Source organism: Lepidothrix coronata, unplaced genomic scaffold (genome assembly GCF_001604755.1).
Source record: "Lepidothrix coronata isolate B3197 unplaced genomic scaffold, Lepidothrix_coronata-1.0 Scaffold30, whole genome shotgun sequence".
Lineage (NCBI taxonomy): Eukaryota > Metazoa > Chordata > Aves > Passeriformes > Pipridae > Lepidothrix > Lepidothrix coronata.
The window spans coordinates 903,451-931,035 of NW_016690210.1; the positions used below are offsets into that span (position 1 = coordinate 903,451).

The 27,585-nt window shown below is 41.4% G+C and overlaps 1 protein-coding gene across 1 annotated transcript in view; it reads right to left on the reverse strand.

The window, feature by feature from the left end:
- DSCAM (DS cell adhesion molecule) overlaps nt 1-27,585 on the reverse strand; it is a 442,855-nt gene that overhangs the window by 59,580 nt on the left and 355,690 nt on the right. Inside the window, exons 17-20 of the mRNA XM_017810914.1 lie at nt 25,001-25,241; nt 23,238-23,384; nt 21,332-21,487; nt 12,618-12,751 (exon numbers count right to left, since the gene is read on the reverse strand). Of these exons, the coding sequence (XP_017666403.1) occupies nt 12,618-12,751; nt 21,332-21,487; nt 23,238-23,384; nt 25,001-25,241 (678 nt within the window). The remainder of the gene's footprint in view (nt 1-12,617; nt 12,752-21,331; nt 21,488-23,237; nt 23,385-25,000; nt 25,242-27,585) is intronic.

A 27,585-nucleotide genomic window follows, 5' to 3' on the forward strand; every position in this document is an offset into this window, starting at 1 on the left:
AATAATCTGCTTGTGGTAAAGGCCAATTCCATCTGATTAGCATTTCAAAAGGCACATTGACCTGAAAATATTGGAATATGTAGTCCTTCAAAGTGAATTCCAAATAAACAGGGGATGTTTCTGAGGTATCATTAAACACCTCTCCAGTGTGAATTGGTAGAGTTTCAGCTACTGAATGGGTCAGTGCACTTCTCTGTTCTTGAGCTGGCATCTCCTACAGCCAGGGGAAGAGGGGAGTTCATCTCATCTCATCTCATCTCATCTCATCTCATCTCATCTCATCTCATCTCATCTCATCTCATCTCATCTCATCTCATCTCATCTCACTTGGGAAATCTAGACTGAAGACATCTGTACCTGAGCCAGACCCCCTTCAGAGACCATGCAAAGGCTTCTACAAGAACACATTCTGTTTATTCCATGGTTACTAACTTTTCTGGGAAGACTGGTTTTCTCCTGCTAAGTTACCCAGGCTAAGCACAAGCCCAAATGGGGACCTTGCCTTATATTCTAGCTCATCTCATTGCTCCTTTCCTTGTCAAAATGCCAAGTCAGCTTGTCCCATTTAACAGGCATTTGCCTGGGTTCCCACTTCTGATATGAAGAGGTCAGTGCAGCCAGACACTCCTATTATTATGTGAAATACTGCAGCAGGTTTTGAGAACCATCTGTCTTGACATTTATACAGGAATATTGGACAAATGCCCGTAGCTTGACAGGCTGGATCTTTGTGAGGTCGTACATAAAAATTAATGTATTGATCATGGCACAGGAGGCTGAATTTTAATATTCATGAGGCAGCATTTCCTAGGGTTAATTTGAAAGTCAAGCAGGCCAGGCTGTCTCTGGCACTTGGGCTCCACTCATTAATGCAGTTATGTGGTACAGGTTACTTCTAAACCACCTATGGATGCAGCATTTAGGAACAGCTGAACATCACAGAATTCCTCTTTGCTCACTTTCATTCCAGCAAACATCAGACCAGTTAAATTTACACTGGTTTCCCCATGATTCCTGTGCTTTATGAAAGGGACACATGGCTGTCTTTGAAAGCCACTCCTAATACAGCCAATCTCCTGCTTGAAATGCCTCACTGCCCTGCTCCCCTCTGCCGTGGCAAAATTGTCTCAAAATAGAGGAGCTCTCTCTCCCTGAAACTCCAAAGATGGAAGAATCACAGATTTAGCTTTTAAATGCCTTGTCTTCAATTCCTTTCTTTCACCCCCAGAGAACCAGCATCAGTCACACATTTGCATCTATAGCTATTCCCAACGTAAAATCAATTATTCTCAGAATTAATTTATTAATTGAACCTGGTAAATGTAGCTTCACTAAATAAATGATTCTCATTTTCTTAAAACAAACTGCTATAGAAGAAGAGTTTAGTTTCTAACTGGTTAACATACATCTTCTGTTTCCTCAGCTCACATTCCCTTTTAAACACTTGGGGATGCACCAGTGACAAAGAATCGATTTTCCTTTAAACTTTTGCCTGTCATTTCAATTAGACTAACATGCCAGAGACTTTGATTACACAAGGAGAAAAAAGGCAGCTTTGTCAGCAGAGGGAAGATTAAACAATTGAAATAAGAAATATTTTAAAGGAATGTCACCTTGTCACATACTGGTCTGTGCATGTGCCAGTATAAAACATGTGCTGCAGTTCTGTCTCAGGAGCAGTAACATGCTTGCTCAAGGGATTTTTTTCTCCTAACCACTATTTTTCTTCAGCTTATAGATGATGGGTTAATTTTTTTTCCATCTTTAGCTCACTGTCCAGAAAGGACAGGCAGAGATCAATCTCTAAAAAGCCAGCAAGGGCTGTGAAGAATGAAATGAAATGAAATCCAAGTCCTCTATCAGGATGCAGTCAATCTACTTCCCAAACCAGGCAACGGCAAGATATGCTGAGGAACAGCCACTGCAGGGAACATCAATTTCCTCTGATGCAACTTCAGCTCTGCTGGTGTGCATTCCTTCACACACTTTGAAGCAGGATGCCATCTTCTGGCATTTCTGACTCCTTTAAAGCACAATTAAATAGGTAATGTGCATTGATTCTGATGCCTCTGGCTTTTATTTTTGATTGTTTCTTTTCTTTGTTGCTTTGTTTGTTGTGTTTTTTTTTTTTAACCCAGCCTTGGATAAAGGTTGCTTTATAAAAAATTAAAAAAACGTTTCTAACAGTTTTCCAAGTAATCTCTGTTTCCCAAACAACAACCTAGAGTAGCAAGTGTGTTTTCACTGTTAATTTAGGTAGAAAATATGGCCATAGCATCATGTAAAGGACCCTGAGAGTTCACCCAAGTCTCTGTTTCTTCTTTAAACCAGGTTCAACTGTATCTGCTCCTTTTCAAAAAGATGTTTTTCCAACCTGATTTTGAAGACTTACTATAAAAAGAGATTTTGCAACTCCCTAGGCTGCACAACCTATCCCATTGCTTAATCTTATGGTTAGAAATCTTTTCTTGTAATCTAGCTCAAGTTTCCTGCTGCACTTTAAGGCCATAGCTTCTTTTCCAGGCTCTTAGAAACATGGGGAATAGATAATTACCTTGATCTTTGCACTAGCCTTTAATCTACATGAAGTTTTATCATTCCTTTCCCCACCAGTACCCTTATCTTTTTACAACTAAATAACCCTGATGCTTTCAACATTGTCCAGAAATCACATTTTCTCCAGCAGTTCCTCCAAGAATATCTGCTGTTATCCTTCAGACTGTCAAATGATGGTCCATAGCTTTCTCAAACACAGTTTCCAAACCTGTATTCAACAATTCCAGGGTTTCTCATTTGGCTTTTCACAACAGGATCATAAAGGCAGCTGATGTTCATCTTGGGATGCACAATAACCTCAAAACCCTCTTCTGAAGAACCAAGCCAATTGCTCTCTACCCAGTACTTCTGTAGCTGATTATTCATACTACCCATTTTCTTGCTAAATTTTATCTCACTTTTTGCAGACCAATTTCTCAGTTCATCAAGATCTGTCTGAATTCTAGTTGTGTCTCCTGTGTACATGCAATCCCTCTCAGCCTTATATCTCCTGCAAATTTAATAGGTAGCTTCTCTATTTCATTATCCAGGTCACTAATGGAACCACTGCACAGAAGTGGACTCAGGAGAGATACTTATGTCTCTCCCTCCTGCCCACAACAACAAACCACTGGTTTTGCAGGCTCCCACAGAGCAGCAATCAGTTTTATATCTGGCCTGAGTTGAATCAGTGAAATGCTGTTTGCATAGCTGGGTTTCTCTCAACAAACATCAGTCCTCTGGGCTTATCTCCGCTGCTACATGGGAGACAGCCAGGCAGTGTGGTGTGCACTCCATCCCAATGCTCCACAAGGCTTTCAAACTTGGTCTCTAGCTCAGTTTTGTACTGCTTTAAATAGCTCTTTTCAAAACAAATCTGCTTTAGCAGTGTGCACTGACACTGGTCACCATCACATCCTCTTGGGGCCTGGTGCTGCTCCTCAGCCCTTGTTTAATCAGTAGTGCAGATGAGGCCTGTGATAAGCACTGAGTCTCATCAGTAATTAAAGTAAGTTTTTAGTTCTGTGTGGTCAAAACACAAAGATCTCCATCTTTTTGAACACCATCACGGAACTGTCTACCCTGCTCTACCTCAGGCCTTTGTTGTTCCTGGAAATCCCAGAATCCCAGAATCATCACGGCTGGAAGAGACCTTCAAGATCATCTACCCCACCTGTCACCCCAGCACCACCATAATCACCCCTAAAACACAACCCCAAGGGCCACATCCCGGTGCCTCTGGAACACTTCCAGAGACAGTGACTCCACCACCTCCCTGGGCAACTTATTCCAAGGCCTGACTACCCTTGCGGTGAAATTTTTTTTTTCTAATCTCCCCTGGTGCAACTTGAGGCCATTTCCTCTCATCCTTTCCTTTGGGACATGCCAGAAGAGCCCAATCCCCCCTCCCTGCCCCCTCCTGTCAGGAAGTTGCAGAGAGCAATGAGGTCCCCCCTGAGCCTCCTCTTCTCCAGATAAACCCCCCCAGCTCCCTCAGCTGCTCCTCACAGGACATGTTTTCCAGACCCTTCCCCAGATCCATTCCCTTCTCTGGACTCGCTCCACCACCTCAATGTCCTTTTGGAAGTGAGGGGCCCAGATCTGAACACAGTACTTGAGGTGTGGAACACTGCCGTGTTTTATTTTAAAAACGATGTTTTAGAGTCTCCTGGACTCACAAGTTGTCCAGTAATGTGGGATATAACCAGTTGTTTCTACCTGGAAGCAAACTGGGTAATACAAAATCAATACATTTCTCTATTTATAGAGAATGAACTTCAACTTCTGCATCCCTGAACAGAGTAGACAGACCACTCATTTGCCCTCTCAGTGAACTCCCTGAAGATGTGAAACTCTGCCTGAGGTTGTGAGTTGTACTTTTCTTGAGGACTGCTGGCTTTTGCCTTGCTTCCTTTCACACATGACCAGGCTGTCAGAGCTGCAAATAACCACCAATCCCAGACCACAGTCTCCAGTAAGACTCTTGGCTGCCACTTTGGTCACACAAAGGTTTCTGTTCAGGCTCATGTTTTGAAACATGGCATCTTCTTCCCTGTGAGGGTGGTGAGGCCCTGGCACAGGTTGCCCAGAGAGGTTGTGGATGCCTCATCTTTAGATGTGTTTAAGGCCAGGTTGGACTGAGCTTTGAGGAACCTGGGCTAGTGGAAGGTGTCCCTGCCCATGGCAGGGGGTTGGAACTGGGTGAGCTTTAAGGTCCCATCCAACACAAACTATTCTGTGATTCTAGGATCTGCTTTTCACTCAGCATTATTGAAGGCAACTGCTGGAAGCAGAAGCTGTGCACAAAGCAGAATGCAGCTGCCATATAACATTTTATCCTTTTTTTATTTCCTTAAATATGGGACTGAAATGTTAGAAAGTGTAAGATGGAAATTTTGGAAATGACAGAGGTAACTCCCTGCCTTCCCATTTCCAGGAATTACACCCGGAAGACAACCCACTGCCTAGACTTCCACGTGGTCAAGGAGTCTGTTGTGTGGAAGCCACCAAGATACACCCCCTGCCTGACCCTTTGGAGAAAAACACAGAGAGTCCATCAGCCTCCTGAAGCTGGTGAAGGGTCTAGAAAATGTCTTATGAGAAGCTGAGGGAGCTGGGGGGGGGGGTTATCTGGAGAAGAGGAGGCTCAGGGGGGACCTCATTGCTCTCTGCAACTCCCTGACAGGAGGGGGCAGGGAGGGAAGTCGAGCTCTTCTGACATGTCTCAAGTGAAAGGACAAGAGGAAATTTTGCCAGGGAGGTTCAGATGAGATATTACGAGGAGGGAGTTTTATGAAAAAATCAATATCGAATTTGTTTTTCAGTAGGGTTTTACAAGGAGACCTTTTAAAAATGGTATAGAAACAGCACATCATCAGAGTCAATTTATACTCTGTCACATCTCTCCTGAGGTCTGCTCCCTGACAAAAACAAGATAGGCAAAAAATGTAAAGTTGACAAAGCAATTAAAATAATGAATGTGCTATGTTTGGGAGCTGGCACCAAAGCTGTGAAATAACTATGAAAAAAGCTAAATATAGTACATGTGGTATATTAAAAAAGACACATTTTAAGTACCATCCAAAATAAGGTTTTAAAATAACCCCCAAATTATACACTATTTCTATGCTAAATAAAGAACAAGAATTAATAAACATAAATATCTTCATGCTGTAAAAAGTACTATATAGATACAGTGATAAATAGTGCTTGTAATATACAAATCAATGAACATATATTTTAAATTCATCCTTACAGGTTCTGCTGACTCTAAATAAGCTTCTCTTCAGCAGTAACTTTATCTACTTGGCCAACTTCTGTCAGCTCCTTCTCCCCTTTTTGAGAGACTTTCAGCATCCTTTCAATCACTGAAGCTTCCACAGTATGCAAATAACAAATCATTTGTGGCTTACAATTTCTTTAACTCTATTTTCCATGCCTTTTATTCAAGTCTTTAATCTGGGGAGGAACTGAGGGTCAGAAAATGCAATGCAAACCAAAAGTTTGATTTTGGACAGATCCTATGCAAAATCAAGACAAAACTTGTGTCTGTCTGAAGGAATTGTGTGGAAAATACCTGGATGCTGGGAGTTTATACCAGCTAATCTTTAAAGATTTAGTTAAATATAATTCTATATTATATATGTACATATCTAGTTTAAGTTACATGTCATCAGGTTTGAGATGACCACATACACTTTCTCTGAGTAAACAAAGAGGAGGGAAGCTTTTGGAAGGAGGTTCAGCCAGCTTCTCCCAGACCTCCAGCTTCTTTCCTTTAGTGAAAGGAAAGCCTTGATGACCCTAGAATAAGCATATTTGAGGTGTCTGAAGTCAGATGAATAAATCCCACCTTGAGCCTAAAAATTACAGAGAGAGAGAGCAGAGATGACTATTTTCTTCCACAGGGCAACCCCCTGAGTCTCCCATATACGCCTTTGACAAGATATCAGTAACAAATTGCAAAGAACACCCTCCATGTGTTTTCTGGAACATTCTGCAATTAGGGAATGTATTCAAGTCATACAGGACTTAATAAAAAACCAAGATATTTGGCCTAAGTGTTTTCCACTGGCACCTTTTGAAAACTCTGTGACCAGAATTGGGAAGCTTCAGTCTGTACATCTGTGGGAGAGATGAAGAAAACCTGGAGAAAGAATGTGATTGATGCCACTTCTACTGGACAGAGAAAAACCCACTGTAATACACCCTCACTAGGAATCATTCCTATAGTTTTTCCCTCAATATGATGCTCTACAGATTGACAGTAAAAGGTGCATTGAGATGTGACAAACAGATTAATATTTTAGTCACTGCTGCTGCTGGTTATTCTATCAAAGGACTGAGCAGACACAATGTCCATGGGAATGTTTCTTTTTGTGCAGACATCATATGCCTGGGTTTTAATCTGACAGCCAGTTAAATCATGTCATTTTCTTTTCCTCTTAGTGGGTTTAAACCAAAGCAAAAAAAATGAAACAAATATAGAAATCTAACAGGCTTAAAAATATGTTTCTCACAGACAAATGAGCAAACCAAAAAGATCAGTATATGTCCCAGATGTTGGTCAGCTCCCAGTGTCAATTATGTTTCCAAGTAAATTAACTTGAGCTTTGGCCAAATATAAGATTATTTCCTTCTCCTTCATCATTACTTTGCACCTCTTCATCTACTGCATATTCCAAACCCAACTGTTTCACAGAAATATTTCCAAGCCAACGTGAATCCTTGCTGGGCTTTCAGCTTTTGGATCTTTCTAAATCCTTTGGAAAAGTCCAGAATTGTAAATTAAAGTTTTCAAAGATTCCTTCCAACACAGATATCAGGGGCTGACTGTAGGGTTTGTGCTATGAGATACATTTTATTCATCACCCCTATTTCAGCATTTGGGGTGTGCTCTGTGTTCTAGTTCATCATCCAGCTGATCCAACTGATGCTTTTATCATGGCAGCATCATCTGGGATCTTTGCAGGAACATTCTCACTCCATTCATTTGGTTCAACAGCATCTTGCCCTGGAATTTCTTCTCCTTCCAGACCTGGTCATTTGGGACCTCAGTCCAGGTGGGTTTAAGGGACAAATCATATCTCTTAGCAGAATCTCCCAACTAGTAACAGTTTGATGGGCTAACATTTCAAAACTACTGTCAGATTAAAGAGCAGAGAATAAACTCGTTCTTCTGATCAGAAATATCAGGGTTTTAAATATCTGCCTGTATGTTTTGCAAGCTTCTTGCCATATTTGCCAGTCTTTGGGTACTTGTGCTGAAAAGGGAGGTTAAGAGCTGAGAAAATATAGACCAGTTACATCATTTGAGTGTCAACCAACAGTATGACACCATTCCGTCAGAAATACACATGTTAAAATCTATTTTGACTTGTTGATTAGCAAAGTGTTGTCATTATGGTTGTTGTTGCTCTTGGAGTTTTGTTGGGGGTGATCTGCTGGTTGGTCATTCACTAACAGGAGCAAACATATTAAACAGGCTTATCCTGCTGTTTCTAACAAAGCAGGTCATTAATTTGTACATCAGTCTAATGCTTTCTCCAAAAAATGCCTGGGAATTAATGGAAAGGAGTTGTGTAAGCACAACTGAACTATAAAAAGATAATAAATAGAGACCATTCTCCTTCTTGTTGGTTTTCCTTTCCAGGACACTGTCAGTTGGTTCTTGTCTTTCTTCCACTCATGTGGAACTCACTTAAGATGTGAAATAAGATGACCTCACTACCACTCTCTGATTTCCTGATAGCGAAAGCTAAAAGCAGATCTTGTTTGGGCAACTGTGCACACAAACAGTCCTGCCAATGGCCTAAAATGTCATACGAGTTTTATTGGAGCCTTTTTCCCTCTCTGACTTAGGAGACATCTTGGTGCCAATCTAATACATTTCTTCTCAGAGAGTTGCACATTAGTTCTACCACTGTCTGGTTTCAGTTGTTGTAAACATACTTTGGGCCAACTTTTCCAGTTTTAAACCTCCGTAAAATAATAGAATTGAGGTTGGAAGGTTCCTCTGGAGGTCACCTAGTCCAATCTCCTTCTCAAAGCAAGTTTAATTACATCAAGTTGCTCAGGGACATGTCTAGTGAAGCCTTGAAGAATTCCATGCATGGAGATCCCACAGTCTCCCTGGGCTCCAGTTCCAATATTTGACCATGATCTCATGATTTTTATTTTTCCCAGATGATCAGAGTTTCCCATGTCAAAACTTTTCCCACTCTGCAGCTTCAAAAGTTCCATCTTCTCTGTATCATCTGACGAAGAAGTTGTAGACAGCAATAAAGTCTCTCCTGACCCCTCTTTTCTTAGGGCTGACAACCCGTCCTTGTACATAAGCACCTTCTCAGTCCTTCCTGCACCAGGAAATCCTGTTTCTTAACCTTCATTCTCCTGCTTCCAGGACACTCCATGCTTCTCTAGGAGTTGCTTTTTCCCTGTTCCAAGATCAAAGTTTCCCAGGCTGGCCAACCATTGCACACTGTGTGTCACAGTGACCTTTTACAGACTCTTTCTGCCACCTAAACTTTATTTAGTCTAATCCCACTGCTTTGTCCTTAAGCAGTGGACTGACCTGAATGCAACAAGAGCTTGGCAGTGCTTGGTTTTTTACCAGAAAACACTTAAATCTCATTTTTTACTGCTCTTTCAAGAGCCCTGCCAAGACACATCTACAACCCAAGACAGCAGGTGCTGGAGCAGCTTCCCACGCAACCAGGTAGGAATTGAACCACTCTGACTTCTGTGCTGGGATTCCAACTGTGTTCCATGTCTGTGGCACCACAGGGAAAATCCCACTGTCAGGATGGAGGAGCAGCCAACAGCACAGGCTGGTCCTTCCCTGAGGCCTGGGCAGAATGAGTGCCGTGAGCATCCTGCTGGGAATGGGCACACCTAGATGGAACCTGGCCAACATGGCACCAACAGGTGGTCTTGAGAAGCCAGATGCTATAAGAAGGTGGGCAGGGATGTGGGAGGATGTGGGGAGAAGAACTGCAGGAGTGTGGGCTATGAGTTAGCATAAAGGATAATTATTTTAACTTTAATTCTGTGTTTGTTTGCTTGTTTGGGTTTTTGTTTGTTTCTTATATTTGAAGAATGAAGGACCCATAAAGTATTTCTGCATTTTTCCCACATTTTCAGAAAAAAAAAAAGGAAGTTTTGCCTAATTATGCCTATAGAGCACTATAGGTAAAACAATTAAAGAGTGTGACATTGGATCTTTGCTTGCCCTTTGTCTTGGCTAAAGAGCAGACTGCGGTGGAGAATCTCTCTTATTTTTTCCACACATTAATCATATTTGTGGTTTGAAACATCCCAGGCAAATACTGTCCTTTTGACTCAAAATATTTAAAGAGGAAATTATATTTAAAGAGGAAGTGCCCGTGTTCTACGCAGGGGCAGCAGAAGTTTTAACAGCTTCTGCCCTTGCAAAGCAAACTGAACAGTGCAAGAGGCAGCAAGTCTTGATTTTATAATATACCAGGGTTGTGCTTGTAATAAAAATATGCACAATATGACCAACAGAGTTAATTAGTTTTCCCGTTGGTGACTTAAACACCAAAAAAACAGTGTTCTTGTGTAAAGGACTGTCTTGTTAACCTGTCTAAAATGTACTGCATTGACTTGTTCCCAGCAAAGACCTACTGCTTGCAAAATACAATCTTCAAAGAATGCAGCCTTCCCCTTTCCTCTTTCTCCTCACTGATGCTTGAAAACTGAGTTTGCCTTTCTACTTAAATAGCAGACTCTTAGCAAAGTTATTTTGCAGCAGGGCTGTGACTGATGGAAAAGGTCTGTTGATGAAGTTTTTATGGCTCTATACCTGCAGCTACAGCACCTGCTACTGATGGTGGCAGAAGAGATGTTAAAGACAGAGGTCTTTTATTTATTCTCCTCCTCACCCTAATTTAAGACCTCTTCCTCTGTCAACTGCGTGTGTCTGCCAACAATGAATCAAACAAGAACTTCCCTGGGATGTAGAAAGAGTATCTGCACAGCAGTGTTTGCATTTGAGCATCTCTGCAGCAGGTTTGTTTCACTGCAGAGCAGCTCTGAATAAAGCAGCTCTTTATTTCCCAATCCTTTCAAGAATGAAAGATAACAGAGCATTTTGTTAGAAATAAAGCTGGGGGGTGTGTGTCCTATATTAAATATGTCCTGAGGTCTTGCATTTATTTAAATATACCCAATGTGGCTTCTGGAAACTGAGCCCTCAGTGTGATCCCTGCCTCACTCACCACACAGGACTGATACAGAAGATCATCTTTGTAAGCCACAGTTCATGCCACAACTCCAAATGCCTTTGCCTTGGGCTAAGGTACAAGGTATAAGGTGTACATTGATACCCCTGCATCATAGCACAATGAACACCACAAAAATATGGCAGTAAAATTCAGTACAGGCCAAGAACAATAAAAAAAAAAAAGTAATTACTCTTGTTGTCCATCACTGAAGTGCTCCAAAAGGTAACTATGCAATAAGCAGCTTTGTATGTGAGAAACTGCATATCAGAGAAAAGTATTTTTAGCTGAGGATGTTTATTTTGCTGGTGATGTAAACGTAGGAAAAAAATGTTGGTAGCAAAGCCCCAGGAAGAAACACTGCAGCTTTGTGCATGGGAAGTAACTGGAGAGGGCCAGCAGCACCACCTGGTGTTCTCTCCAACCCCCCACAGAAGAGCTTGGTCCCCACTCACACCAGTCCTCTAAACTCGGACCTGTTTAACCCAACGAGTGCCACAGAAATGCAGGAACCGTGTTGGGAAAATCTCCAGCTAATTTACATTCAAAAGGCATGCTAAAGGTAGCTGGGGTTGGATGGCTACAATCATGGAAGCAACAGAGTCAGGAGACAGTAGTCCCAAGGCACAAATCATGAAACCACAGGATGGTTTGGATTGGAAGGGACCTTACTGGTCATCCAGTTCCACCCCCTGCCATGGGCAGGGTCACCTTCCACTAGACCTGAGCAACTACAGGTTGCTCCGAGCCCCGTCCAACCTGGCCTTGAGCACTTGCAGGGGTGGGGAGTTCACAACTTCTCTGGGCAAATGAAGCAAAGACTCCAACGCTTAGCTTGGGATGTGGATAATAAATCCTGCATCAGTTTAAGCACAGCCATTAATGGACATGTCTGTTTTAGCCCCTTTTCCCCTGAGTACCTGCAGAGTTAGTTCAGTTGCTGGAAGAGTGGGTTGGGTGAGGCTGTGCCTGCCCACAGGGTCCTGTTCAGACACACCCTCAGGCCTTCCTCTCTCTCAGCCAGCTCTGAAAACAAGACTGAGACACTTCTGGAAATCTCTGGAACAATATTTTCCTTCTCTATTAAACTAAGATTGCATTGTGCAACTTGCAGTGCTACCTTTGATGGGACATCCTGCTTAAGAACTGTATCCAAACCTTGATAAACCTAAATCCAAACTTCAGATATAAAAAAAATAAGTACTTTTTTCAATGTACATGAAAATAAATATGCATGGCTATTTACAAAGAGCAACTGGCCCTTTTGCTTAAAGATAATTGGATTTCTTTGTGACTCAGAGAAGGAGAAAGATAACCTGATATTCAATTCAAATTTCCTCTTGTCACTTCCTCAGGAAGTAGAGCTAGAGTGGGCCAATACTCCAGCCATAAATAAGCTTATTCACAAGCAAATATGTTTGTTTATAAGTCATTATGTTCCTTCACACATGAATACTCAAGCCAAAAAGGCAGGAACTTAGATAAAAACACGTCAAGGATGGTATATAAATACTTGCCTCCAGCTGCAACAGGGCTCGTGCAGCTGGTCCTCTAAAACACAACTTGGTATACCCTAAACAAACCAAACCTCAAAAGATGCTCCACTTCGATTGTGAGTCTTGAAATTATTTGTAAGCCAGTGCTCTGCAGTAGGTTTTAAACAGTGCAAAAGTTTGGCAGGTGGGAAAAACCAAACCCAACTCTCAGTCCCCTCCGTAGCCCCAGGATCCCCCTTAGGGTGAACAAATGGCAGGGGGTGAAGGGGCAGGGAGAACATCAAGCACTGAGTGTGTTCAAACACCACGTTCCAGAGCCACCAGTCGGTGCTGTGGGACTTACTGTGGGGTAGGGGTGTGAGCAGAACACGGTGTATTTCCGAATGATGCCGTTCAGCTTGAGGGGAGGGAGCCAGGACACGAAGACGGTGGAGGCCGAAGCCGCGGCTGCTTTAACACCAGCGGGAGGACCTGGAACTGGAGAAACAAAGTGTGTTAGAGTGGCCCAAGGCAGGCATTTGGTCATCCCAGGGTGACAGAGGAGGAAAGAGGAAAAGGGGAACGTGCTGCTTTGGTAACTGAGCCCCCATGGACTGAGATGGACACTCTGCGTGAGGGAGCAGCCTCCGCCCTGCTCCATCAGGGGAGAAGGTTTGGAGGGCTGTGCTCCCAGTCTGAAGAGAGTCCCCAAAGAAGAAGCTGCCACTGAAGGTTAAACTTTTGAGAAGTTTCCCTCTCAGCCTGCATAGAATTGTAGAATGAACCCTTGAAGGGTTTGGGTTGGAAGAGACCTTAAAGCTCATCCAGTTCCACTGTCTGCCATGGGCAGGAACACTTTCCACTAGCCCAGGTTGCTCCAAGCCCTGTCCAACCTGGCCTTGGACACTTCCAGGGATGGGGCAGCCAGAGCTTTCCTGGGAAACCTGTGCCAGGGCCTCTCCACCCTCACAGGGAAGAATTTCTTCTGCAAATCTAACCTCAATGTCTCCTCTTTCAGTTTGAACCCAAATGCGTGTCGGCCGTGGTCAGCGAAAACGCCAAACAACATATTGTCACAAATTGTCAACTCTGAACACCAAACTCACACCAAATTATTATTCACTGTATAAATAACACACATGTGAACAGTTTAATGGCCATGCACAGTAGAGCTGTGACTTTAATGAAGTGCAGTGTTAATGAGCAGTTAGCACTCCCTGACATGACCCAGGTCTAGCAAGTGCTGTGATGTGTGAGGAGACATCAGGCCACACAGTGTCCTTGTCCCTTGTCCTGCCCTCAACAGCTCAGACCTCTATCTGGCACTTCAGTCTGTGAACACATATCTATTTCTCTAATTACAGCAGCTATCTATATAAGCCACCAAAAACTGTCACAGAGAAAGAGGGTGAAAAAAAAAATCCTGTCTAAAATCATGTATAAAAAGCTTCAGCTAGGAAATTGCTAAAATCTTGCTACATAATCTCAGCTCTATCCCTTTGCACGGTCTCATTTTGAGAAAGGCTTTAATTTCATGAGCATATGTTGTTTTTCAAACACACATTACAGTGTATAATGTTCTCCAACTCTGGAAACACTGTTATACTAATTTGCAAAAATCCTAGAATTTTTCCTGCATGCTAGAATGTCACTTTATACACAACCTTGTACTTAAACAAAATAACAAGGGCTACATTTAACATCAGAATAAATGGTTTTTAAGTTTCCTGAAAGGCAAACCTTTCATCAAAATATTTGAAAACATTTAAAAAACTAATAAATAAATTATTTGAAATATATTTTAACACTGCATGTGGTCAATACTCACGTCAAATGATTAAAATAGGTATTTTTTGTTGGAAATTACTACATATGGTATTATGGACAAAATGAAAGTTTTTGATGGACTCTGTTCTATACAGAACTTTGGTTTCATGAGGAATCTAATATTTATGTCTAATTTCAAGCAAAACAACCAAAATGTTAAAATTTCCATTAAATTAAAATTGCACAGCTTGATCAGCTTTCTCTAGTTTAACAGTTACTGTGCAGCACAGATGCAAAACCTCTTGTCAATAAAGCCAATCTTCATAGGTGAATTCTAATTCTTTGTATTACCTCATTTAAGTGTGTAGATATTATGGTGCTACAAAACTTTGCCTATAGAGAGAAGCCAGATAGACTTGGGTCTGAATTTTCCCAGCTTTGTGGCAAGTTGTAAAAATAATATAAGGAGGATTTCAATTTTATATCTGCACAGGTGCTACTGGAAGATGAAAAAAAAAACCTGACAGGCTCCACTCAATGCAATGTCTCTGAATATGTGTTTTCTATTTATAGTGTGCTGAGAAAGCTAATTAGGCATCAAGTGAGAACGTCATGATGATAATTGCATGCAAACCCAGCCCCTTGCTGCAAAGGGGCTAATTCAGTTAGCAGTTCTATCCATTGCAGGGTAAATATTGATGCTTGACAGCATTCAACTTGTTATTTATACCCAGCTCGTTAGAAATGCTATTTGCTCCCGCTGCTGAGGAGTGAAAGCTGGCTCTCCAGGGTAATTACCTAAACCACAGGAGGATTCCTTTATGGTTAGCAATGTTTTCTGGAAATCACTGCAAATAGATGTATGAGGTTAAGGTAATTTATTGTTAAATTAGGGTGTGATCTATAGGGACAGGTTCTGATGGTAATTGGTCATGGCTGTCAAGTGTTGAGGGATTAACTCAGAATTCATCAAGCATTTCCCAGTCAACGGACATACGTGGAAAACAAAAATTGTCATTGCTGTGTTGCTGTCTGGTAGGAGACCAGCAGAAAGAGGGGCTAGAAAGAAACTCAGGAAAATCAAATTTCTGACCCAAGGACCCCTCCTCTGTGTGCAGGGGTTGGAATCAGGCAACAGTTTTTGCAGAGGTGCCAAAATTATTGTGAATGTTCATTTATTAGTCCTCTTTCTGATAAACTGTCTTTGTTTGCTGGCTTGTGCACATGAAAACCACCGTGTGTCATTCCACTGTGTGTGTGGAAGTGTTCAGGTTTCCTGAGATTTCTGGTGCCTTCCAGACCACCCCTGTCCTCTGTCCAGAGGGTAAAGTCACTGGTCAAACTCATCCCCTGTGCCTAAACAAGACTATGATGACATAGCTCAACATTAACTGAATATTTCTTACTAAAACTGGGCTCCTTGAGTATCTGAGGAAGTTCTGGTCAGGGAATGCTCTGCCTGCCTCATCTCGGAGAGGAAAAAGACCTGAGCCTTGCTCGACTAACTTGAGGTATTTTCCCTCATTGCCACTGCATCCTGCAGCCTAACTGGCTTTAGTCATTATGAGGCAGCAGTATCAGGAGATTGAATTCTCCATAGACCTTTTTATAGCACACTGATCCCCACAGATCCCAGCTAAGTGTGCACAATGCCACAGTTTCTTTTTTATCCATGGTCACTGGGGGTAAAACAGCGCTAAGAAGCCAGAGGACAACCCGGGCTGAGCACAGAGAAGCAGAGCACTGCTTCTAGACAACTTTTCAGCCTTCCAGGGAGCAGATTTGGCAAATTTAAGATCAAAGATGGCCTCATTCTCCAGCTAGCAAGCCTTTGAAAGCCCCGGAAATAGCGTGCTGCTTTCATGTGGAGGAGAACACTTTGTATTCCTGACGGTGCAAGTGAAATGCTAACGCAGAGAAGGCAATTATACTGATACAGAGAGTCTGGGAAACAGAATTTAGATGTGCCAGATAATGGGGAGGAGCTCCAGGAACTTTCTCATTCCCCTTTCCCTAAGCAGAGAGATTAACACCATTTTTCTTCACAGTACCGAGCAGCAGGGAGGCAAATGCACAAGAGTGTGGTGCATTTAACAGTGATATCACCCATATATCAGAAGACTCAACCCTGCTCTCTAACAGCTTTTTAATTCTGCACAACACAGGACTGTCCTACTGCCAGTTGCACTTAGAAAACTCAAAATAAAATAAGCTCCTGACTGCTGCCTGTTTGTTTAAATACATATCCCACCCACAGTGCAGACCTAAGCCGGCCTAAATACAGTCACATGTTCTGCCCACCCCTCATTCAGGCTGAAGTGGCCTCATATTTAGCACACCACTTCTAGCAAATCCTGCCAGTTTCACAAGGGGAACATTTCTTATTCTACGCCTTTTTTTTTCCTAGTCAAAAAGATTAAATTGGAGATCTTTCACACTAGAAAAAAAATGCATTAAGGGGTCATTAAGGGCAATTTTCCATCACAGAGCCCAGCCATCCTCATCAGCCCAAGAAGAGCTCTGCTCCAAAGAGTACTGAACGTGCACTCGATTGGATTTATGTTTATTCACTTTAAAATAAACATAAAGCTTTTTTTAGATGGTATCTGTCCATCCACCTCCCTCGAGCCAATCACCAGGAAGCTTGGTGTCCAGAGAGAGAAAGGAGAGGAGGAAAATCTCTCTGGATTCAGGCAGTCTCACAGTGAGGCTGACAGAGGGGTTTAATGATATTCCTCCTTCCTCCCTGCAGCTGGTCCCTGCTGCTCCCTTCCTGCAGCTTTCCCCTTGCTCTGAATTCCAGAGAGCTGGAAGAACAGCACTGCTGCAACCAGCAGAATCTTCTCTGAATGCAAACAGCTTTCTGTGCATAGGAATGCGTTTTCTCAAGAGAAAATTCCCAACTGCAGGAAGCTTTCCCTGGACAGGCTCTGGGGGCTGTGTCCTTCCCCGGCCGGTTCTGCTCAAGGTCAGGGGTGATGCTGCCAGCCCAGGTCATATTTTGGGCTTGTTTGGGGAGCAAATTCATTGTTTCAGTTATATTTTGCTCATATTGCATCTGCAGCACAGGAACAGAGAGGGAATTTGTCACACACACTCCCTCTTGCTACAAAATGGAGCAGCTTCTGAAACCGCATTTTGAACACAGCGAGGAAAAGAATTTGAAGAACTACTTTAATTTTTAGTGATTCGGTAAATCAAATCTTCAGGGGAAGGGGATGAGCAGCTTATTAGAAGCTGTAAAGTGGAAAGGGTTAAGGGGCAAACCCACCATTAATTCTTAAAAATTTCTACAGGAGGAATTACAAAAGGAGCACTTTCTTTTTCTGAAAGCTAAGGGGGAGAAGGAAAGCTAGACAAAACCCAGAAAGATGATCACACTGAAAGAAAAGCTCATTTTTTGAAAGCTCATTTCCTATTATTTGCTCGAGCTGTTCCCATTTCCTCAGCTGTTCAGCAGCAGTGTCTGACCTCTGGTGTCCAAAATCAGTATCAAACATTACAAGAAATCGAATTTCATCCAGGCTGACTGCCTCACTCCCTGGGTTGCCTTTATTTTGCCCCACTGGAGATTTCAAGCCTGCTAAAGAAATTTTTGGGCTGATGCCTTTAGCTGAAGACCAATGGAGAAGTCACAGGAGGCCACAATCTGCCTTTCCACAGCAGCAGTGGAACGCTGATGTTGCAAAGAAAAGTTTCCCCTCATGTAAAAGAAATCAAAAAAGAGAAGGAATTAATAACATGATATGGCCTCATAGTAATAATGATGTGGAGGGCTTGGCAGCCACTTGAAAATATCTCAAATTTACAGATTTTGTTAGAGGAGGGTGGAATATCTTGTGTCATAATTTTAGCTGGAGAAGGTCTGGGAGCAGAGATTTCAGGTTTCCAGTTCTAAGCTCTATTCCAATTCATTTATTTCACATGCCAAGAGAGCGTTTAAATTCACTTCAGGGCAGGATCTTTTAGGTGCACTGAAATTAGTCCTGCTGAATAACCCTCTACAGGAGACTTTTCCTTAGAAAATTACAGAAAAAATGTCCATTCTTTTGGTTATTAAAGTACCTGTTTCATGCATATAGCTTGGCAATGTGAATTCTCTTTTTTCCTCTTTAACTTCTTTAATTTTCTTCTCTAACACAGCCTTAAGTATGTTTAGACTCAGGACTTTGGGGTTGGCTTATGCTTAATTCCAGGCCTTTATATATTTCACCCCTAAACTTTCCTTGTGAAGCTGAAGGAGAACATGAAGTCATTGTATTTTCTGGAGCACCTTTCCATTTAGTTTTCTGGACAAAAGATTTAATGAATGGAACCACTGTGAGGCATCAGAAAATATCTGAAAATGTTAGCCATTCTGCCTCAGGGTGAATTATTGCTGAGCTGCCAGGGGGATTAAAGATGAGAGATGAGCCCTTGCACAGCTGCCAAACACGGGCTGAGGAGATGTGCTTCCCTCATCTGAGCCCAGAAAGGGAGGGAGAAAAAGGACCACAAAGAATTAGGGAGAAGCAAACTAGGAGAAGGTGGGTTTAGGGGAAAAAGAAAGAAGAGGGGAAAAAAAGGGGGGAAAAAAGGAGTATTTGAGGCTTCTGATGTTTGAGAACTGTTGCAAAGTGGAGACAGGTCACAGAAGATGGATGTGTGTGTCAGGAGAGAGAGCAATGGGCACAGCAACCCTTCAGATAGGAAATACTGTCAGAAAGCAGCAAGTGATCCATCACTTTCCCAGGACAGCAGGGCAGTGGGAAGTACTCAACCCACTTTCCAGCAGAAGAAATTGAACCATGGTGGCTCCCTAACTGATACAGGGCACTTAGGGAGGTCGTGGAGTCCTCATCGCTGCAGATTTTGGAGGAAATCAATAAATATCAGTGATGGATGAGATGTATCTGACTCTCTTTAGGGCAGGGGAGAGGTGTCAGCAGCCTTTCAGGATCAGTACACCATGTTTTTGTTGTCCCCACTGAGAGGTGAACACACTGCTGGCACCACCTCTGCCTTCAAATCAATTCCAAAAGGTGAAGGAACCTCACACAGAGACAAGATGGTCTCTGCTCCAAGGCATATTTTGGTAGCTTGCAGCTCTCACCAAGCTTTTAACTCAACAGAAACCAATGCCTGGCGTTCTCAACGAGTTGCTGTGAATTCTCCAGCATGTGTGCCATGAAATGCTGATCCAGGAGCCAGGAACTGGCTTTTCAGGGATTTCTGGAAGAATGCTTCTTATTGTCCCCCAACGTTGGACTGGCTGGTCGATACCACAGAGTCACAGAGTCATCGAGGCTGGAAGAGACCTTCAAGATCATCCAGTCCCATCATCAGCCCAGCACCACCATAATCACCCCTAAACCATGTTCCCAAAGCTCAGGGGTGACAGCCTTTGTGTTCAGATCAAATCCAGGGAAAATTCACTACGTTGGGATCTACTTGGCAAAAAGTAACTTGAAAGTGCAGCAGGTGATCTTACAGTTGCCTGACTTTTGAGATTTATTCTTTGAAATAAAACCATCTCCTTCCAAGCACTGGGTGTCCCAAGAGCATCTGACTCAGGACTCAGGTGCTCCAAAGTAGTTCTTAAAGGACTTTATCTTGGGATCAGAACAACCTGACATCCAGTGTTTAAGACATACAAGTCTAAAGCTGAGCAATTTTCATTTATTGCATCCCCTGGATACAACTAAGTTGGGGCCAGGTGACCTTACAACATATGTAAATTTTAGAATGAGCCCCTTAATATTTTATTGAAAAACATTAATAGCATTCATCAAGTAAATTTTTTTTTTATTGGCAAAAACCCCACCAAACTTTCATCAAGTGAGTTAATCCACTGAACTTAATCTCTTGGCACTTTTGTAAATCTCATTACAAATAAAAAAAAAGTTGATGAATATATTTATGTATTCACAAGTGACCAGTAAGCTGGAAAAGCAAGAAACAAAAATCCATTAACTAATTTCCTTGAAATCATATTGCATAACTCATGGGAGAATTTACCAATGAAACCTTATCCATGTAACTTCATTGCTAGGGCTTTGTGCATTTTCATCTCTGCCAAAAAATCCTTCATCCAGATTTTCAAACGTGTTTAGGGATCTAAAGAGATATTTGGACATCTCAGAGGGCTTTCAAGACACTAAACAGGTTAGGGACAAAACTCCTACTGAATTTGGAATTCCAGTCATTCAGAAATAGATCAGTGTGTATCCTACCAAGGGGACCTGAAGTGATTTTTTATAGTTAAAGTTACAAGAAAGTGATTATGAAATCTCCTGTGTATGTGTCTATGTGTGATTATAAGTTTCATAAACTTTCAGCATTAGGACTTAAATTTTCCATTCTTTGGTCTATGAAAAATGTGAGACATTTTTGTTCTTCATTTTGCTTTTGAGGGAAGAGGTATTTGGAGGATTTTATACATATATATGTACTGAAAATAATACTCTTAGAAGGATACAAGTTATATAAGACAGTCCCAGAATAGTCTCTCCTCCTTTACCCATTTCCAAAGTATCACAGAATCGTTTAGGTTGGAAGGGACCTCAAAGATCATCCAGTTCCATTCCCTGCCATGGGCAGGGACACCTTCCACCAACCCAAGTTGCTCAAAGCTTCACCCAACCTGGCCTTGGACACTTCCAGGGATCCAGGGGCAGCCACAGCTTCTCTGGTCAACCTGTGCCAGGGCCTCACCACCTTCACAGGAAAGAAATTCTTCCTAATGTCCCATCCAACCCTGCTCTCTGTCAGTTCAAAGCCATCCCCCCTTGTCCTGTCACTTCAGGCTCTTGGAAATTGTCTCTCTCCATCTTTCTGATTGACCACAATGAGGTCACCCCAAAGCTTCTCTTCTCCAGGCTGAACAATCCCAACTCTCCCAGCCTTTCCTCCCAGCAGAGCTTCTCCAGCCCTCCGATGATCTTGGGGCCTCCTCTGGACTCATCCGACAGGTCGATGTTCTTCTTTTGCTCGGGACCCCAGAGCTGGACTTTCAACCACTTCGAAAGAATTAACTCAAACTCTCAAAATTGCCAAATAAGGCCCTGAAGTATTTGAAAAAAAAAAAAAATTAAAATGAAACGCAAACTTCCCCAGATAATCAGCGCTAACTACAAACTTCTGTCTCACCGGAACTGGAGTCATGGAAACACTCAGGTTTTTTCCAAAGCCATGGACACAAACACCTCACCACGTGCTCCTAACCCCAGACCTCCAGATAGAAATCTCACTTTGCATGTTTGTGTGCAATGTTTGCCCCGGACATACCAACATTTTCTGGAAGTGGGGAATGGAAAGGGTTTTCCTCCTTACCATCTTCCTTAGTGCGGGTGAAAATCTGTTCGCTCCTCACTCCATCCCCAGCTCGTGTAAAAGCCAACACCTGGATGCTGTAGTTGGTGTATTTTTCCAGGCCATCCAGCTCCAGTGATGGCTGTGTGGTGGTGACATTCTTTATCTCTCCCAGCTCTATAAAATAAAAAAAAGGGAACTGAGTTATTGCCAAGCTCAGTTTTTCTCCCAGCTATCGACACTGTGGAAATCTTGGGGATTAAAGTGTGTCCCAGACAAGTAACGCTTCATTATTGTAAGACAGCACTGAATTATAATGAATTAACATAAATTCCTTTGCGTGCTGACTTCTTGCCTTTCAAAACAGACCCAGTTTTCATTTTCAAACTTTGTTTTTGCAATTTTTTCCTAAAACAATACAGTGCGGAGAATTGAGAAATTTCTCCGAGTAATAAGATTTTTCATAAAGAACAGGCAACAAGGAAGAGATTATTGCAAAACGTTCCCTAAAGAAAAAATGAGAAAGTCAGTTATCTTTATAAAGGTTCTCTTGTTTTGAGAAAGACCATTTTTCATAAGGAAAATGAAGAGAAAGTTCCCTTTATTTTAAAATATGTAGGAAGTGCTGCTGCAAAGCACTTGATGGCAGTAATACAGACTAACAAGAGATTTAAACACAGGAAAATCAGATTTACTTGCAGAAAGATGATGCTCTTCATACGAATCTTTTTTTTTTTTTTTTTTTTTTTGGGGACAAGCTAAGAACTACAGCCCATCTGGCAAAAAAGCTTTAAACATATTTGGGGCAGAAAATAAAGCTGAAAAAATGAAGAAAATCCAGTTTTAAGCATTGCATGAACATCATCTTTTTTCATTATGTTGTAGGACATCACACAGGAGCTTAGGGGTGCACTGATAACATCCACATAGGATCTGATCCAAAGGCTCCAGGCATCACTGAAAACATTGAATTTTATGCCCCACATGTCTACATTCTTATGTATGCTTCTCATACATTTGAAATCTTTATTTTTAAAAGAATTGGTGGTTTATTCCCAAATATTTTTTGAGTCTACCATTACCAGCAGGGCCTATGGGTTACATTCCCACTCCAAGTTCCCTTTGCCACACTGACAGAGGCCAGGATTTGCATATTGGAGTGAACTATGATTCTGGTGGATGAAAGCAAAAGAAGGGAGGTAGAAGGGAGGAAAAATCCACAGGGCAAATAGGAATAAAGGCACGTGCTTCCAAACTTACTAACGTTTGATTTACAATAGAGGACCATACACAGAATTATCATCATGCGATAAATTGCAGATTAGTGAGGCATCTCATTTCTCCTTTGATCATCTCACTCCCTCTCTGCTCTGGGGCCTATTTCCCCAGGAGTTATGCTCAGAGTACAAAACATGAGCACAACAGAAGAGGATGGAGTGACAATAACAAGCCTTTTCCAGAAAAGTTTCCTTCTTTTGCCCTCAGCTATGGAGATGAAATGCGTCCCAATCAAAAAATAAGTGATAGCATATCAAGTAGGCAAACAAATAACCAACCAAATTAAAGTGAAATACAGATTTGGGTTAATATGTTCCAGGTTCAGGTCATCATTCTTTATGGAAAAAAATCCATGGTGGGCTCTATAAATGAGGCAAAATCTGCTCAGGTCACGTAGGGTACCAAGGCACGCCTACAGAGTGTTGCAAATCCTCAATGGAAGCTTTCCCTGAGGAAAAGCTTCTTCCTCCAGGCAGGTTTGCAAAACCTGACCCTTTGTTAAAGCTCTACAAAAAACAGCTTCCTCACAGGCAGACAAAGTTTTCTCTAAACCAAAGAGAAAAGGAAGTACAATGACTTCACACCAGAGAGCAGAAGATATAAAAGGCACATCCAGGTTGTTACTTGGTAACAGGTTGATTTCTCTCACCTCCATCCAAGAGATTGGCCCAGTAGATGACCCTGAATCCCTGCAGGATCCCATTCAGGGTTTCCTTTGCCAGCGTTGACCAAGAAATAGAGATGGTTTCTGGTGATGTGGCAGTGGCTTGCACGTTCCCTGGAGGGCAACTGGGCACTGGAATAAGAGATTCACCACTTTAACACAAGGAATACAAATCCATGTTTACCCTTTATTTTCACTGCTATCCCACCACACACTGTTTGATTATCAGTTATACTCTGTTAACAGTGCAAAACCTCTATTTTTGCTACAATCCACATGTTCCTGCAAGTGCAGCTGTTTTCCCTGGAATAACTTTTGAGGTACTGTTTCCCCATTTGCTGACTAGTCTTTTAACAGGCTTTTTGTATCTCCTTTTGAAAGATGTGTCCCAGTGCTGAAATATTCCATAAGCAGTTTAAATGTACTTTTTTAAAGTTTGCAGCCAAATTTGCATCTTTTGGGACAATTCTAACGCCCATTTAAATTTGGTGGAGGGAGAAAAAAAATGGAAAAAATGTTTTCACTGGCATTTAGGATGATTGGAAACAGTCACCCAAATCTAGGGCATTTTCTGTTGGCCATTTCATGTCAAAGCAACACAGCAGTATTAGCATTTGGCATTGCTTTTAAAGATTATGGCATCTCTAATTCTAAGAGGGATCTAAAATTGAGTGAAAACAACAACAACAACAACAAAAATTGCCAGAAACAGTAAGCATGCTGGATTCTGAAGGAAAAATATCCTGTTTATTATAATATTAAATATATGCTCGTGTGAGCATACTGCTTTTTGAGGTCTTGCAGTGATCTGTCTAGGCCTAGAAGCATTTAGACTAAAACCCACCAGCCTTCCACAAAGCTTATGAGTCAAAATCTGTAGGTCTTGAGGATTTTAGGTACGTGCTACTCCATTTTTCCTATGTAAAAAGTCAGATTCCAAGCTGGCACTGACTTCAGTGCACTGCTGCCAACTCACAGGAGCTGAAAATCTGACCTATACTAGTCTTTAGGATTATTTGCAGTTATACTCCTCTGAAATATTGAACCCTTTATTTTCTGAATATGGGATCATTCTCTTTTTCCACTAGAGGACTCCCTCTCATTGTTTGAGAAGTACTTTTTATGTAGTTGGGAAAAAAATTGTCTAAATTGTTCCTTGGATTAGACAGTTTGTCTGAAATAGTGATGATTTTTCTCTTATTGTTTTGGATATCCTTGAAAAAAAACCCACACAGCTCTCTTTAGGCTGACAAGAAAACGGATTGTGTAGTACAAGAACTTTAGTTACACAGCAGGTTCATTTGAGAACAAAAGCAAACCAACAAAATTAACAGTATTGCTTCACCTTGCAGGATTTCACGACTAAGCATCCCAAAACTGTGATAAGATCAATATGAAGACCACAAAATTTGCAAATATGTAAACACCAGAGTAGGAGGCTTCAAAATGAAAGTTGTGCTCTTAGTCACTACCATTCACAGTGGGATATATTGCATCAGTACAGTTATTTTTGTTTATCTGGATGATTCTGCATCTCTTTCAATGAAAATCATGCAAGTTCATTGGCTGGTCTTTTCCAGTCCAACTCTTTACTGTATCTTACACCTCTAAAATCTGGTCTTCTATTATCTCCATTAAATCACTAATACATAATAATAATAATCAATAACCAAACAACTAATGTAACAAGGTAAAAACATATAAAATAAAAGTAATACGCCCCAGGGCAGCTGTTTGCCAAAACCTACCATCCTCAAGAGTCGTGGTGATGATTTCCTGAGAAGAAGGTCCTATCCCAGCCCTGTTACAAGCCTGGACCACCATGCCATACTGGGTGAATTTTTTCAGGTTATTCAGTGTATAAACCTCGCTGTCCCCCGTGGTGTCAATGCTGATGATGTTGAACTGGAAGTTTCCCCCTGCACTGTACTCCCGGTAACCGATCTGGTATCCACGGATAATTCCGTTTTGCAAGTGTTTCTTTGGAGCCTAAACAGGGAAGTGAAAGGTCACACATTCAGTACATCCATCCAAAGTGAAGTTGTTCCCTTAAAATTTCTGAAAAACACCCAAATTCCATTTTGCAAGTGTTTCTTTGGAGCCTAAACAGAAAAATAGAAGGTTACCCATTCAGTACACCCATCCAAAGTCAAGTTGTTCCCCCTAAAATTTTTGAAAAATACCCAAATTTAGCATCTTTTTTCCTGCTGAATGCAAGTCTATTTCTAGGCAGCAATTCAAAAATACTCCCCGCACACAAAGTAGTGACTTTTTACAATGACACATAAATTTCGTTTGGTTTGTTCGAATCTGTGCATTCCTGTGCCGAAAGAAAGACCTTTAAATGTTTCATGCACAGAAAAATCTGATAAGGAGATTTCTTGAGTGTGAATTTGGGATGTTTTGTTCTCTTATCGGTGAATCATTCAAAGTTGAGCTGATAAGGGTATATTTGCATTACGGGCCTACCACTTACTACTAGTTGGGTTTTTGCCAGAATCCCCCACCATTCCCTAAATCTTTAGTAAGGCATTTTTTGATCTGTGGAAGGCAGTCAGAGTTTATTCAGCAAGATACTTCAGGAAACTTTTACGCTGTGCTTTGAAATGTGCTGCTGTTCATTCAGTGTAGAAAGATGATCAGATGATGAGTGCTGAAGGCAACAATGATTTGGAAAGCAGGGATTTGCATCCCGAGTAGCTGCAATATCTGGCATTCGGGGATATGGACAGTACAAAGCGGTTGGCCATCATTACAGGCCTCATTTCTCCAAGTGCAAGATTCCCTGTACCTGGAAATCACTTGTGTACTCTGCAATATAAAACGGAATCTAGAGCAAAACAGGGATTGTCAGCTCAGGGGAAAAGCCAGTTATTGACAGGAATACCAATTAAAATTCCATTTAAATACTATTGGACTAATTTCAGTATGTGGTAATGTTCCTGTCTGATTTTCTACATGTACGGGGTATAATCAGTATAAGATTTTAAGGCACAGTTCATAATCCATGGGGAAAAAGCACACAACTCCATCAAGTATTATTCCAGGGACCGTGCCTTCAGTCAATGACTTTCAGGTCTCTTTGCTAAATGTTTGTCAGTGTGGAGGCACCAGTTTGATCATTCCAGGACACCACTTCTATCCATCAGTGTTGGATTCCGTCACAATTTGGCAAATCCCCAACAGTCTACACGGAGATTTCTTGTCTCAAACACCATCAGAGTTCCACACCTCAAGAGCCCAAGTCTAGAGGCTGCAAGTGGAACATTCCCACGAGTTACCACGGGGTGGCTTCTGAACAAAAGTTGTTGCCACAAACGTACTTTTGCAAACTGAAATCAAAACCAGTGTGCCTAAAACGCATCACCACATAATGATAAAAATCATATATTTACTATGCACTGAAATGGTCTCAGAGAAGGACTGAAGCCAGAGTACCCTCTTCACTGGGAATTCTGCAATTATACTTTCTCATTTTGAATTGGAACAAAATGGCAAACTCTGAATATTTCAGAAACATCTTTATAACTGTTTTAGGTCAAGGGATTTTTTTTTCTTTAAATAAAACAATAGCATCTCTTTTTTCTCTTTTTTTTTCACTTTTGAAACGTTATATGATATAAAACAAACTCCAAGTCACTTCAGGACAAAGCATTAAAATGTTCTGCTTCGCAAAAATTTAAATGTTCCTTGTTAATATGAACTGAATGCTTCACTTGGAGTTGACTTTTTGCACACATAACTTATATTTGATAAATATGCTTTCTTGGGCATAGACACATTTTTGGTAGAAAATTGAGTGAAGCAGTGTTTGTCCATTTTTGTCCTTGAGGAAAAATATTGTTAACCTTGTCAACAGTCATAGAACATTATGAAAAAGTGTCTTTCCATGACCTTACTGTTTATCTCACAAAATCCAGTATTTATAAAACAAGGTATCAATGACTTCTCTAAAGTATAACATTTTATAGTTGTGTGTGTGTGTGTGTATATATATTCATGAAGAGGAGAAGGAATATTTCCCATGCCCAAATTTAATGGGTTTATTTACCTAATATAAACTACTACAAGAAAAATTATTTTCACTCTAAATGAGAATTCCTGTTTAATTTACATTATCTCTGCAACACTTTAAACTACTGAAAAGTGCTGAGTATTACTCAAAAACTCAGTCTGAAACCCAATATCCTATGTGGACACACAGAAATGGGATTAAATAGATCACAGGCCTAAACAACTTTGCTTAACTAGGATTTTCTAAAAGTGGAGGCACTTTAAATGAAGATTTACAACTGAAGCAAGCTGCAGAAATGGAATTTAACACAAGATGAAA